The sequence below is a fragment of the Caenorhabditis remanei genome, chromosome IV, assembly GCF_010183535.1.
Source record: "Caenorhabditis remanei strain PX506 chromosome IV, whole genome shotgun sequence".
NCBI classification, from domain to species: domain Eukaryota; kingdom Metazoa; phylum Nematoda; class Chromadorea; order Rhabditida; family Rhabditidae; genus Caenorhabditis; species Caenorhabditis remanei.
This window is the reverse complement of record NC_071331.1, coordinates 11,900,861-11,913,013: the sequence shown is the minus strand read 5'-3', so window position 1 is coordinate 11,913,013 and position 12,153 is coordinate 11,900,861. Positions and strand designations below refer to the sequence as shown.

Genomic DNA, 12,153 nt, shown 5'->3' with positions numbered 1-12,153 from the left:
CTAGGAGTACTCCCCTCATCTTCATTCTAGATAAATACAGGGTGGCTAATAAGTATACTCTTAATTCTTGGATATTCGGCGGGAAAACGCTTGAATCAACAAAAAAACGTTATTAATAGTTGAAATGTTCAAAATAGATTTAGTATACAAAAGGAATTCGAAGTTGGATACTTTGGCTTTGATACAGGCCATCAGACGTAAGACGCCAAAATCGCCTGTGCGCCGCGTGTCGGGCGTGATCTGGACTTATGATAAACATTTTATTATTGAACCTTTTTCCAACTGTCAAAAGCAGAAACTTTTGTTATCAAAAGGTGATAGTAGGTCCCCTTGACCAGGCCCATGACCCCCTTTTTTCTAAAACTGTGATGGCGTGGGCCGCGGTGACATCTTACGGTAGAACTTCGTTAGTTTTCATTTTAAAAAATGCGAAAATCAACTCGGGGTCTTCCAAAACTTGGTTTTGAAGGATGTTTTGTTCCTCTGTACAGCTCAACACACTACTGGACTCCTTTTCATATTTCAACAAGATTGGGCTACCTCCCACAGTTCCAAAACAACAAAATTCATCATCTCTCTCATGTTCCTGGCTTCTGGAATAACGACTTTAGGTCTTCCTCGTCGGCGGATCTGAGTCCGATGGATTTCGTCGAATAGGAATGTTTGGAGAGCAAGTTATCAGGAATCTCCTACAACATGGCTGTTGTTCTCAAGACCGTCCTTCAGAAGATATGGGACGAAGTCGACGTCGACTACCTGCGGCGCACAGGCGATTTTGGCGTCTTACGTCTGATGGCCTGTATCAAAGCCAAAGTATCCAACTTCGAATTCCTTTTGTATACTAAATCTATTTTGAACATTCCAACTATTAATAACGTTTTTTGTTGATTCAAGCGTTTTCCCGCCGAATATCCAAAAAGTAAGAGTGTCGTATACTTATTAGCCACCCTGTATCTCCACCTGAAAAATATGTTTATATGGAAAAAGCAATATTTTCCGTACAAGGCTCCTCCATCCTCCTCCTCCTCCTCTTCTTCCTCTATTTCTCTCTCAAATTTTGTTGTGGTCAACGAGAAAAAGAGAGAAGAAATTATTTACAACACAAAAAGAGAGAAAGAGAGACGCAGTAAGTGAGGGGAAGTTTTTGAACGAGTAAACAGCCGAGAAGACGAAAAAAACGAAGAGAGAACTAGGGGCACGAAGATATTTTCTCTTCTACTTCTGTCCACTCGACTATTCGTTTTTTACTTGTGTGTTCCTCTCGGTATTGTTCATGTCGTAACAGACATGTGCTACATGTTTTTACACTGTTATCGCTCGTTTTGTTTTTTCATATACTCATGGTTTTATGGGAGAGTACTATTGAAAACATCTGACGTTCATATATTTATTTTATCTTGAAAGAATTCGGAAGTTAAGGTCATACTGATTCTCTAGACATTGTATCTTGAAAACTGGTTCCTAATAGGGTACCTGGTAGAAAATTTAGGCCACGCCCATTTCATCGCATGATTCACTAATGAAACTGTTCTTTCTGGGTTTTCTGGTGGCTCCTGTTTCAAAAAAGTAACTAATTTTCGAAAATTTTCATGAAATTAGTAAATCTTCTTTGTCTTCTACCGTTGCCCTCCCAAATTCAAATTTCCCCCTCTCTCTCCCTGCCTCCTCCGTTACCCATATTTCATTGTCTATTCAAATCTACAAGAGGCCATTTGAAGACAGCTAGAGCCATTGTGTCCTTGAGTCCTTCATCTCCCGTGAAACCATAAAATCAACCCCATGCCCTCTCTCCCTCCTCTCTTCCAATCGAACATTCTCCATCTCCTCCCCCATTCTGTTTTATCTTCTCTCAATTCGTTCTGGTGTTTCTTGTCCCCTTGCTCTTCTTCGATTCCGATGAACTCTTAGTGTGTAAAAATGAAAGGTGGCATACATATCTTATATCCGAGAGTGACACCAAGTAGATTGATATGATGATGATAACTGGATAGACACAAAGAGAGAGTGAGAGTTGCTCAGCAAACAACGCATTGGTTGTACCCAATATTCTACTCCATGAACTTATCAGTAAACTTTGATTATTGATCGGTATGAGTCACTTCTTCTCTCTTTTCGAATACTCTCTTTTCCAAATTTGCCACAATTGGCGCGAAAGAAGAGTGTAATGTGATTGAAGAGGAACAGACAACTCTACGGGCGGTATTTCGCAGTTAACCGTTTGTTGTGCTGTCCGGTGGTGAAAAATGAAAACTCTCCGCAATAGGACAGACAAACTTCCTCATTTTTGGTTTTTGAAATTTAAAATCGTGCGGTAGCTCTCTTAGAACTCGGTCTTTTGATGCTTTCCTTCTTCTCTTTTACGTTTTTCTATTTTCTTTTCTAGAAATTTCCCGTATTTGTCGTACTGATAACAGCCTTGATAGGGTGAACCCACTGCTTTCATGATTGCTTTTTGTTTCAATGTTTTCTTGATTTTCACTGAAGAAATGTTGCAGATTATTGAATTTCACTGCTTTCAATAACTTCTTTTTTTTCAAATTTGTTTATATCATTTTGAAAGCGGCACACCTACACCTGAACAAACACCCACACAGAAATTCCCATACTTTTTTCTGTCCTGTTCGACTAGGTCTAAACGATTACTCATCGTTATCAAACCATTTTTTTTATTTGAAAGTGAGAGTGAGAACATTTTCTCATATTAAATTCCGGAAATTCGAAATTCCTTTTCGTCTCGATGACTTCGAAAAATACAACGTTTTGTTTACTACAACGAGCTCATGTGTGCTCATTGTATTTACTTTTTTCAGTTGGTTTTGAGCAAAACTGACTTTTATGGCTAGCCATGTGACATTGATTTCAAAAATAAATTTGATTTTTCAGAGCTTTTCGGTCCAAAAACATAATTTATCAGCTGTTTTTCGATATTTTGAGCTAAAACAAAAAAGGAACACATGTTAATGTGTCGTAAAATAAAATGCCTAGTACGCAAGCGCACGCGGTGCTAGCTTACCGTAATCACAGGCGGAAACTTGAATGATTTTGGTTTTTATTTTCGGACAATTTCGAGATCTCTATACTTTTTTCATTGCTTTCTTCTTTTCAAAGTTACTTCAATATTGTCTCTCTTTTACTCGTTAAATCAACAAATCTTCTATTTTTGCAGAATCACATGCGGTAAAATTGAATCGGAGGTCGAGAAACAACATGACGGTACCGCCGTTCGTAAAGTCTTGCACTGTCAAGCTTCTGCTTCCCGGAGCACTTTTAGCAGGTATTATTCAGAGAAATAGGGAAACTTAATTTTTCTCAATTTTCCAGCTGCAATAATCAGGCCAAGCTTCCTATCAATCGGCTATGTGGTTCTTGCTCTGTTCAGTGCAGTAGTGCCTCCAATTCGAAAAAGTTTAGCTCTTCCCAGTAAGTGTTCTATAAACTTTATATTTTTCAATGTTATCTTCATCTAATCTTTTTCAGAAATAGTCGGTACATTCGTCACTATCACATTCTTATTCTGCCTGGCAGTTGCATTAGGAATTGGTTCTTACCAGGTTGGGTTTCACACACAGAAAATGAATTAAAACTGAATTATTTTAAGATCTCGGAACAATTTGTGCATAAAAATGACAGAACCTACATCTGCAATCGCTCTGACACTACTCTATTCCGAAGTATCGGTCTTGTTCGTTTCCATCCAACTGGAACTTTTGATTCAACTCGAGCCTTCCTTCCGGAAATTATTGCTCTCTCTGCTTCTCTTCTCTCTTTTATCATTGTCATGTTTATGTCGCACCGAGATGAACAATTGGATACTGTTGGAGATGTTGTGACTGTTAGAAGTGAATCGTAAGTAAAATTCCACTCTAATTTATCAAAATGGATAATAATTCCAGCGGTCGTGAGCAACGGCGACAGCGAAAAATGGCAGCGATCATGTGGAGTGCAATCGGGAATTCATTGAGACGCCTCACAAATTTCGTGATTTTCCTCTTCACCGCCTATGTCGGAATCGTGAAACCGTCTGTCAGTAACTCGATTTACTTCGGTGCATTTCTGTTCATTTCGACCTGGTGGGCAACGTATACACCATTGAGACACGGAGTTTACAATCAAATCAAGAAATTCCTCATTTTCTATTCTGCAATTCACGTCTTGGTTCTCTACACCTATCAGATTCCAATCGTTCACAATTCATGGCTCCCAACTGGATCGTTTCTATCTCGTCTCTTCGGACTCACTGTTCTCATGGATTCTTCTTGTCCGGAGTGGTGGAAATTTCCATTTGTCGCGCCAGATTTTAATGATGATGATTTGATAATGAAATGGCCGTTGTATGCGAATCCCATAGTTGTTCTGGTATGAAAAGTTAGAAAAACTTGAAACTAAAAAAGACATTTCCAGATATTCTACTATTTGACTGTTGCTCAATACAAATTCACCAGAAACGGATCTCGCCAATACATCGATGACAATGACTACGGATCGTCGGTACATGAAGAAGTCAGTTTCAGATTCGTTTCTTCTTCTTCATGTCGCCATTGTTCTATCGCTCTCTTCTCTCCGTATCTTTAATCTACTTGTCCATCGTCGTTTTCCTTCCTACCTAAACAAAAATATTTGGGGGCGATGGTTGAAAGTTAGGCACGAATGCTCAGAAGTTAGCGAGAACTAAAACTGTATCCGTTAGTTAGACTAGTGTCTTAAATTCTGAAAAATTCAAATTTATGTGGTTTTATTTTCGGTTCAGCGTTTTGCATCCGGTGCAACTGTCGACACGAATGTGGATGACGTGGGTCAGCTCATTTCGATTTCTGAGAGCTCAGCTGCTCCATCTGGCAGAGGACGTGGCAATACTTTGGTGCGTGTGAATAGTGTAAATCTAGAAAATTAGTTTCCACTTGATTTTGATTTTGGCATGCATTTTGTGTCACATTTATCCCTGTGTGGTGTTTTTTACCTCAGTTTGTCCATGTGGTTGTCTGTTTTTTGTACGGTTTGGTTTTTGAATTTTGAAATTCCATTCAGTTCATTTCAGTCGTCTCCAGATGAATCGAATGTGACGGTAGGCCTAAGATGTTGTATTGTGATTCGACAAATCAGAAAAATTACGAACAAACGAAAAAAATAATTAATAAATCTCAGTTCCAAACCAAAACCCCAACCAAATCCTCAATTTAACCAACCCAATCTTTCATTCCTCGTCGTCCTTTCCTATTTTTGCTTTTCCTGCTTTCTCCACCATATTTACCTCTTCTAACATATCCAATGCACTTTATAACCTTTTAAATTCCAGCTATTGTCCACTGCCTCCTCCTCACACGAAGATGAGCAAGGCCGCGCCCGTTCACGATCTCCTCTGCGAAACGGCGAGGGACAAAATTCGATTCCGATGCGTAAAGTGACGTCACAAGTGGTCGATCGTAACAAGTTGAGCAATATCTTTAATTGTAAGTTGATGAGTACTTAAAGAAAGAATCAAGTAATACTCAGCTTCAGCACCTGGAGATAAAGAATCCGCAGCGTCGAAAGGAATGATAGCAGTGATGACTTTTGTGATCTTCCATTCGTATTCAATTGCGCTGACAGCAATGATGACGTGGGCTCTTCTGTATCACTCGATTTTCGGATTGATCCTTCTGATTCTCACATGCATTCTCTGGATTTTCCGTGATACTAGAAGATCGTCGTTCACAATGGCTCCATTGATCTTGTTGTATATCGAGGTGAGTTTCAGATTTATCTAGAACACATCGAATAGACTCATTTCAGTTTCTTCTTGTTCTCCAATACTTCCTTAGTATGGACATTCATCAAGAAATCGGTGACCCAGCATGGATGAATTTTGTTGGAATCGAATGGGCAACCATTCCAGTCCATGCACTTATTATCCTCTGTGTGCAGGTGAGTTTTCTGCAAAAATCTCTTTTTATCTTTGCACCTTGACACATTCTTCTCGAGCAGAAATCAGTTTCTCTCTTTTAAAAAACGAGTGTCGCATATGATAGGTGTATCGAGTTACTGGCCCCAAGACATCCTTGTCATCACCTACTTTCATTCATTCACTTCGAAAAATTTAGTTTTAAAACGAGCGAAATTCATGCTATTTGTGACACAACTTTATTTTTATGGAATTGTTATTTTTCCGGTGAGGATCATCTCAGATTTTCTAAATTTTCAGACTTTAAAAATCAAAAACTAATCTGTATTTTCATTTTCCAGACTCTTCTCAGTCTTCCCGTCTTCCTACTCCTACGATTGGCGCGAAGAGAAAAGTATTACGAATCATTGAGTGATTTTGAACGACAAAGACGAATTAATTCATATGGAACTTTTGGAGCGTCGAAGACTGGAGCCGGGGGAGTCGCTGTGGCAAAGGTATGTTTTTGACGAAGTGTTTCATAACAAAAGTCTCATGAAATTATGCATATATTGCTTCCGAAAAAGTATGTGAACAAACGAACACATAAGTGAAAGTTTTATGAATAACACTGCTCCGAAATATTCATGCTTTTCTCTTTGTTGTTGTTGCCTAACAACAATAATAAAAGAGCGGGAAGAGATTGATGTCTCTCGCCCCTCCGGTCCTTTTTCTCCTTTTTTCGAAGCAGGAGAAGCAGCTGTCCACGCAAAACTGTTCGCTCGCCTGTTGCTTCTCCTCTTTTTTCAATATTCCGTCACAGAAAGATTTTATGCTTTTTATTTTAATCGATATCACTGAAAATGGAGATAAAATTATGTGAAATTGGAGATGATTCGAAGAAAGACGAAGATGAGGAAGTGGTAATATTTTCTTTCTCTGCAAAACGAACATAACCCAAAATATGCCCATCTATCATTGCTTTTTTGCTCTATCTCATGGGAGTCGTATTTTTCTCATGTCGAGACTATGTTGATTTGTCTCGAGTTTTGCTTTCAAACAGAAAAAGGGAGAGAGAGAGAGCTACTGAAAATATGCCTAAAATGCGGTTCGACGAGTTGTTAGTTCGACTCGTCAACTTTCTGAGAAGTATGAAGTTGAAACTTCCAACCAGCTTTACCCATATTCCTCATCACGTGATTACGGTAACGGTGATGAATGGAAAATGTATTCGAGTTCATGATTCTCTTGCAAAGAACTCTTTGAATTTGTATTTTCAAGATGTAGGTTTGAAAATTGGTTTTTTCTTTTCTACTTTTATTAATAACTAATTTTTTGAATTTTCAGGATCCAAAAAGTCGGAAATTTGCTGCATTCGTTGAATATCTATCGAACAAAGTGTCAATTTACTTCATATTCGTTGTCTCATTCGTTCTTCTTCTGGTTTCAATTCACTTCAAACCAAACTTCTACAATATTCTGTTCTTTGCGTTATGGGCACTCAATTTGATTTATCTCAAGGTAAGACAACCCTACGGTTACTCTCTCAAGTACTAGTTTTTGAATCAAAAGTTATGATTTATTACTTGTATCCAAACTATTCATCAGAGGTATGACTCACAATAGAAAAAAGGAAAAAAGAGAACAAGTTGCAAAACTTAGACAGACTCTGTGTGTTTGCATGTGTTTTTAACCGGGGCCAAAATGGAGAACAAATAAACGATGAGGGAAAAGTGAAGAAAGAGCAAAATGTTTGGCACCTGATCTAGTAGTTTTTCTTTTATTTCATTTCATCTTTTGACTCTATTTTTTACAGTAGGAAACGCGTTTTCAGGTTGAGAAAGAGGTATTCTGGAGATGCACGCAGTTTCCAAAAAGTACTTTTTGAGAAAATAAAGTTTCTAAACTATTTTCAGGTGAATACTTCCATTTTTTAGCGTTTTCTTCTCAAGACGATGTTTATGGAGAACATTTTTGGTTTTATAAACGTTCTAAACACAAATTTGGGCTGAATTTTCGTTTCAAAAACCCGATTTTTCATTCCAGAGTTTAGTCCCGTGACTTCTACAGTAACCTAGTGATCACACATTCTGAAAACGAACACAACAATCAAACAAAAGTACTGTAGAAAGAGTACACAGAATCACACATCCATTCCTTCTCAAAGGCTCTTTTCCGTCATCTCCCTTTACTTCTGCTTCCAAAAACATTTCATTTTTTGGTAAACAAACAAAAAAAATTCAAAGTTCTGCATACATAAAAACAGTTACCGCTTCGGACGACTAACCAACCTCAACTACCTGTCTGATTATTGTTATTATAATAATAACTTTCCCTCCCTCGTACTTTTTTGTATTTATTTCTCGTCCCTCCTTTCATCTGCGCAACACAAATTATAGTGTATCTGTCTGAAGATACCGGTTTCCATGTCGTCGCTGTAATTCTAAATACCTCATTTTGCCCACTCTTTAAAAATTGTTCTAACAGGTCGATTCCGAAAAATTGAATTCCGTTTTCAGAGTGACCCATTCCAATTCTTTTTTTTTCAGTTTTCCTTCCGATTGTATCGTGGATTGGCGTACGCCTTCTGGCTGACACTTACCTTCTACACATCGTTTGTTATTATCGCCCTCTACATCTATCAGTTCCCTGGAGTAAGTTTTATATTTGAAAGGGGTTCCCATGGTTTATGAGGTATATATTTTGTTAGAAAACGGTCAGAAAAATGCTTTTGTTTTGGGAGAAGAAGTCAGAGATTTTCTCGGCTTCCCGAGAGGAAAAATCTGATAGTTTTGTCAACTGTTCACCCTCTTCAATTTTAAAATTACCTCAATTTATTTTAGATTTTGTTGTCAATAGTTTTTCATCACAAGTTTCTCCTTTAGACAATTTTATTGTAAGAGGGTGAGATACGCCAAACTATGCGTAACGAGAAGTATTGAAATGTACTTACGAGAAGATTATGACACACAATCTCCCCCTTTTTCTTCGTTTTTTCGACCTTGACTGCTTGTATACAATGATCCTCTTCACCTAAAATAACTAAACTATTTCTAGGTATCTCAATGGATTATTGATAATACAAATCTATCGAAAGAGTGGCTTGATGCAATCGGACTTGTCGACTATTCAGCGATCGGAGAATCTGGGTAAGCCGTTATTTTGAATTGAATGAGCCCACAATTTCTACATTTTGACGGATGTTTAGACAGCTGAATGACCTCATTTTCAGAGCACTATTCCTACAACTATTCGCCCCAATCGCCCTGTTCGTCGTCACAATGCTTCAACTCAAATTCTTCCACGGACCATGGAGTCGAGCAACATCACCAAGACGAGCTGCCGAAGATCCGCCAACAGAAAGTGCGGTGGCGACGACGTCTGAAACAGGAAGAGCCAATGCAGGAGGTTGGTTGATTACAGATTGGGACACTTGAACGAAATGTGGAAAAAGAAAACTCATTTATCACAGAAACTTGAAAAGTAAAAACTGTTTTAGATGTTCTTTGAAGTCAAAGAAACTTCCGTTTTTCTCCAAAAAGATCACGATTTCGTTTTATCTGTCGATATATCTAACCCGGCAGAGAAAACAACACTTTCTCCTTTTCCTCTTCTCGAGTTTTTGATTTCTTTCTACTATCTTTGTTTATACAGATCCTAAATTAGAAATCACAATGACATTCCAAAATGACGTATAGATTCATTCCACAATCTCAACCAGTTTCTTTACTGTTTTCAGTCACTTTTCAATTCTGCTGCATTCATTCCAACTGATTTTTTTGTTGCAAATTTCAGTCGTTGTCTTCCTCGACTTGTTTTCATTCGACGTCTTCTTGCTCTTCGTGCTCATCTTTTGTTTCTTAATTAAAACATTTGGAAGCAGCAGAAGAAAATTGAAATCGTTTCCCCATTTCCCACCTATTCTCCGCTGTTCTTCGTCTTTTTCCTCATCTAAACGTCATTAACCTGAATTCAAATTGATAACACTCGTCCTCTTGTTCTGTTCTCTAGACTTGGCTTCGTTCCAACTTCTTCCTCTGGATCAATCGATCCAATGTGACGGCTTCTGATGTATTTTTCTCTGATTCTCCTTGATTCTCTCGATATCTCACTTCCTCTATACTTTTCATCGTTTTCTCTTCCGATCCGTCATGGACAAATCGTCTCGGATGGATATCGAATGGAAAAAGCGCGTACGACGAAATCGAGATGATGATGATGAAGAAGATGTACTGTTCATCATCTCTCAATTTCTTATCACTTCTAATCTACATATGTTCGTACATATCATAATCGTCCTCTTCGCTTATTTCTCACGATTGTCAATATCTGTTTTGTTGGCTTTTCGAGCGAGAATTTCCGAATTTCGGAGTATGAATTATTCAAAACGACATTTATTTGAAACAAAGTGCCTCCACTCATCTGAAAAAAGAGTCACGCCTTCTCGAGTACAGTCTCGATTTGTAGAAATGATGTTTTATGTATTTTTCTTATTGTTTTGTCTTCACTTTCTGGATGATTCATCAAGACTCTGTGGTCATTCTTCCATATTTCTTCCACACAATTCCGTTACTCTTTTTGATACATGCTTCTTGAATCTTAGATCTGATCAAATATGAATAGCAATAAGAACGATTTTCGCTTCAATTTCTCTCCGCTCCGAGAAGAAAGTGAGACACCCTACCGGAAAAATTGGCTCAAATCTAAACATTTCTTCCCTCGGTTGTTGTCTTCGATTGTTTTTGTATAACTCTGCGTGTCTTCATTCGACATTCTCTCTCGTTGACGTCATCCGAAACTATCCTCAGGTTACGAATTTGTTTTTCTGCTTCCTCCCTCTCTTTCTCCTCAACTGACCAATCTGTGAGGTTCTCGATTTATTTATTGGATTAACCTTGGATTCAGAATCCAGGTGACTAAGAACTTTTAATTTTCTTCACTTTAAAAACATCCTTCTTCATAAAGCCCTCAAGTTTTTGGACCCGGTTCACAGACCAATTGTCTATTTTCTATTGCTTTCTTCACTCCCAAATGAGTCAATGTTTGTGTTGTTCTTTTCTTGTTCACACGGTAGTTCGTTGCTCATCTCTCCCCATTAACAAGGGGGAACTCCCCACCGTTTGCTCTCTAATCCCGACTCATAATAATGACGAGGCGGAAACAGATTACCTGGCGAAGAAGCACAGAGAACGGTTTGAGAGGAGCTAACACACAGAAATAGGTTTTTGTTTTGTAATACTTGAGCTTTTGGTGAATCAGAATAAGTCAGTTCGATTCAAAGATTCTGAAAATCAATCTGATTGAATCCTTCAGACTGTTCTTCTCGCAGTATTTTCAGCTCATCGCATCTGAACCTTTCAGCACATTGTTTTCCAATTTGTGCCATTCCCTCTCTTATCATCACCGTAAATAAAAACAACAAGTGACCCGTGGCTCATCGTCACTTTTTTGTTTCTTTTCTCCTCTCTTAAATATGTAGATCCCTCACTTCGTTGTTTCGTTTGTAATCAAGATCTCGGCTTTGCATGATAAATGCAAGTCCTTCCTCTCTTCTTCCCTGTCTCCGGTGCATCTTCTTCATCTTTTTTGCTTTGATGGCCACACACAACTGATTGGAGTAGTTCTCTGATATCATTAGTCAAGAGAGAGAGAGAGAGGGAAGAGACGGAGAAGCAAAGAAATTAGAAATGAGACAGATGCACTTTAGATGGGATCTTGAACTTGACAGAAATACCTTCAAGATTTCACAAGATACTTATGATTCATGGCTGGACGATGTATAACAAAGGCGTTTGAAATGCTTTATGTTTGGAACGAAAAGTATAGGGTACTCTTTTTGAGAACACGACATTTTGATTAATGGTTTGCCACGTTACATGAAAGGGAAAGGATTAGAGAGCAAAAAGCATGTAAATCAAAGAGAGATTGGTGCAGAGGAATAGGTTTTAAGACTAGTTTGAGAGGGCATATTGTGGTTGAAAAGTAGTTAAACATTGAAAGTTTAGGTAAAAATTAAAGAAATTGATTCAGAATCAGTATAGGAGCACATCGGAAGTTTGAAGTAAAGAAACAAATCCGGTTCCCACACGGTGCAAACGATGTATCATAAAACCACCAATCCAATTGAATGGCTACATTTCATCTCTTCTTTCTTCACTCTTCGATTTGTATTTGATGATATGATCCACCGAGAGAAAAAATCGAAAACAGGAAAGAGATATAAATTTGAACTCTCTCCCTCCTTATCCTCACACTTTTTCCATGACTCTTCCTGTGAAAAAGGGTCCCGCCTTTTC

The 12,153-nt window shown here is 38.2% G+C and overlaps 1 protein-coding gene across 1 annotated transcript; it reads left to right on the top strand.

Moving 5' to 3' along the window:
* Nucleotides 1-3,207: 3,207 nt before the first annotated feature.
* On the top strand, nt 3,208-9,294 carry GCK72_013417 (uncharacterized protein; the record flags this gene model as incomplete). Its single annotated transcript, XM_053729838.1, has 15 exons — nt 3,208-3,274; nt 3,322-3,420; nt 3,478-3,551; nt 3,599-3,846; nt 3,894-4,356; nt 4,402-4,500; nt 4,748-4,858; nt 5,294-5,447; nt 5,497-5,723; nt 5,770-5,901; nt 6,220-6,375; nt 7,205-7,378; nt 8,407-8,511; nt 8,915-9,006; nt 9,090-9,294. 15 exons carry the CDS (start codon nt 3,208-3,210, stop codon nt 9,292-9,294), a joined length of 2,406 nt encoding a protein of 801 aa, XP_053584610.1.
* Between the last annotated feature and the right edge of the window lie 2,859 nt (nt 9,295-12,153).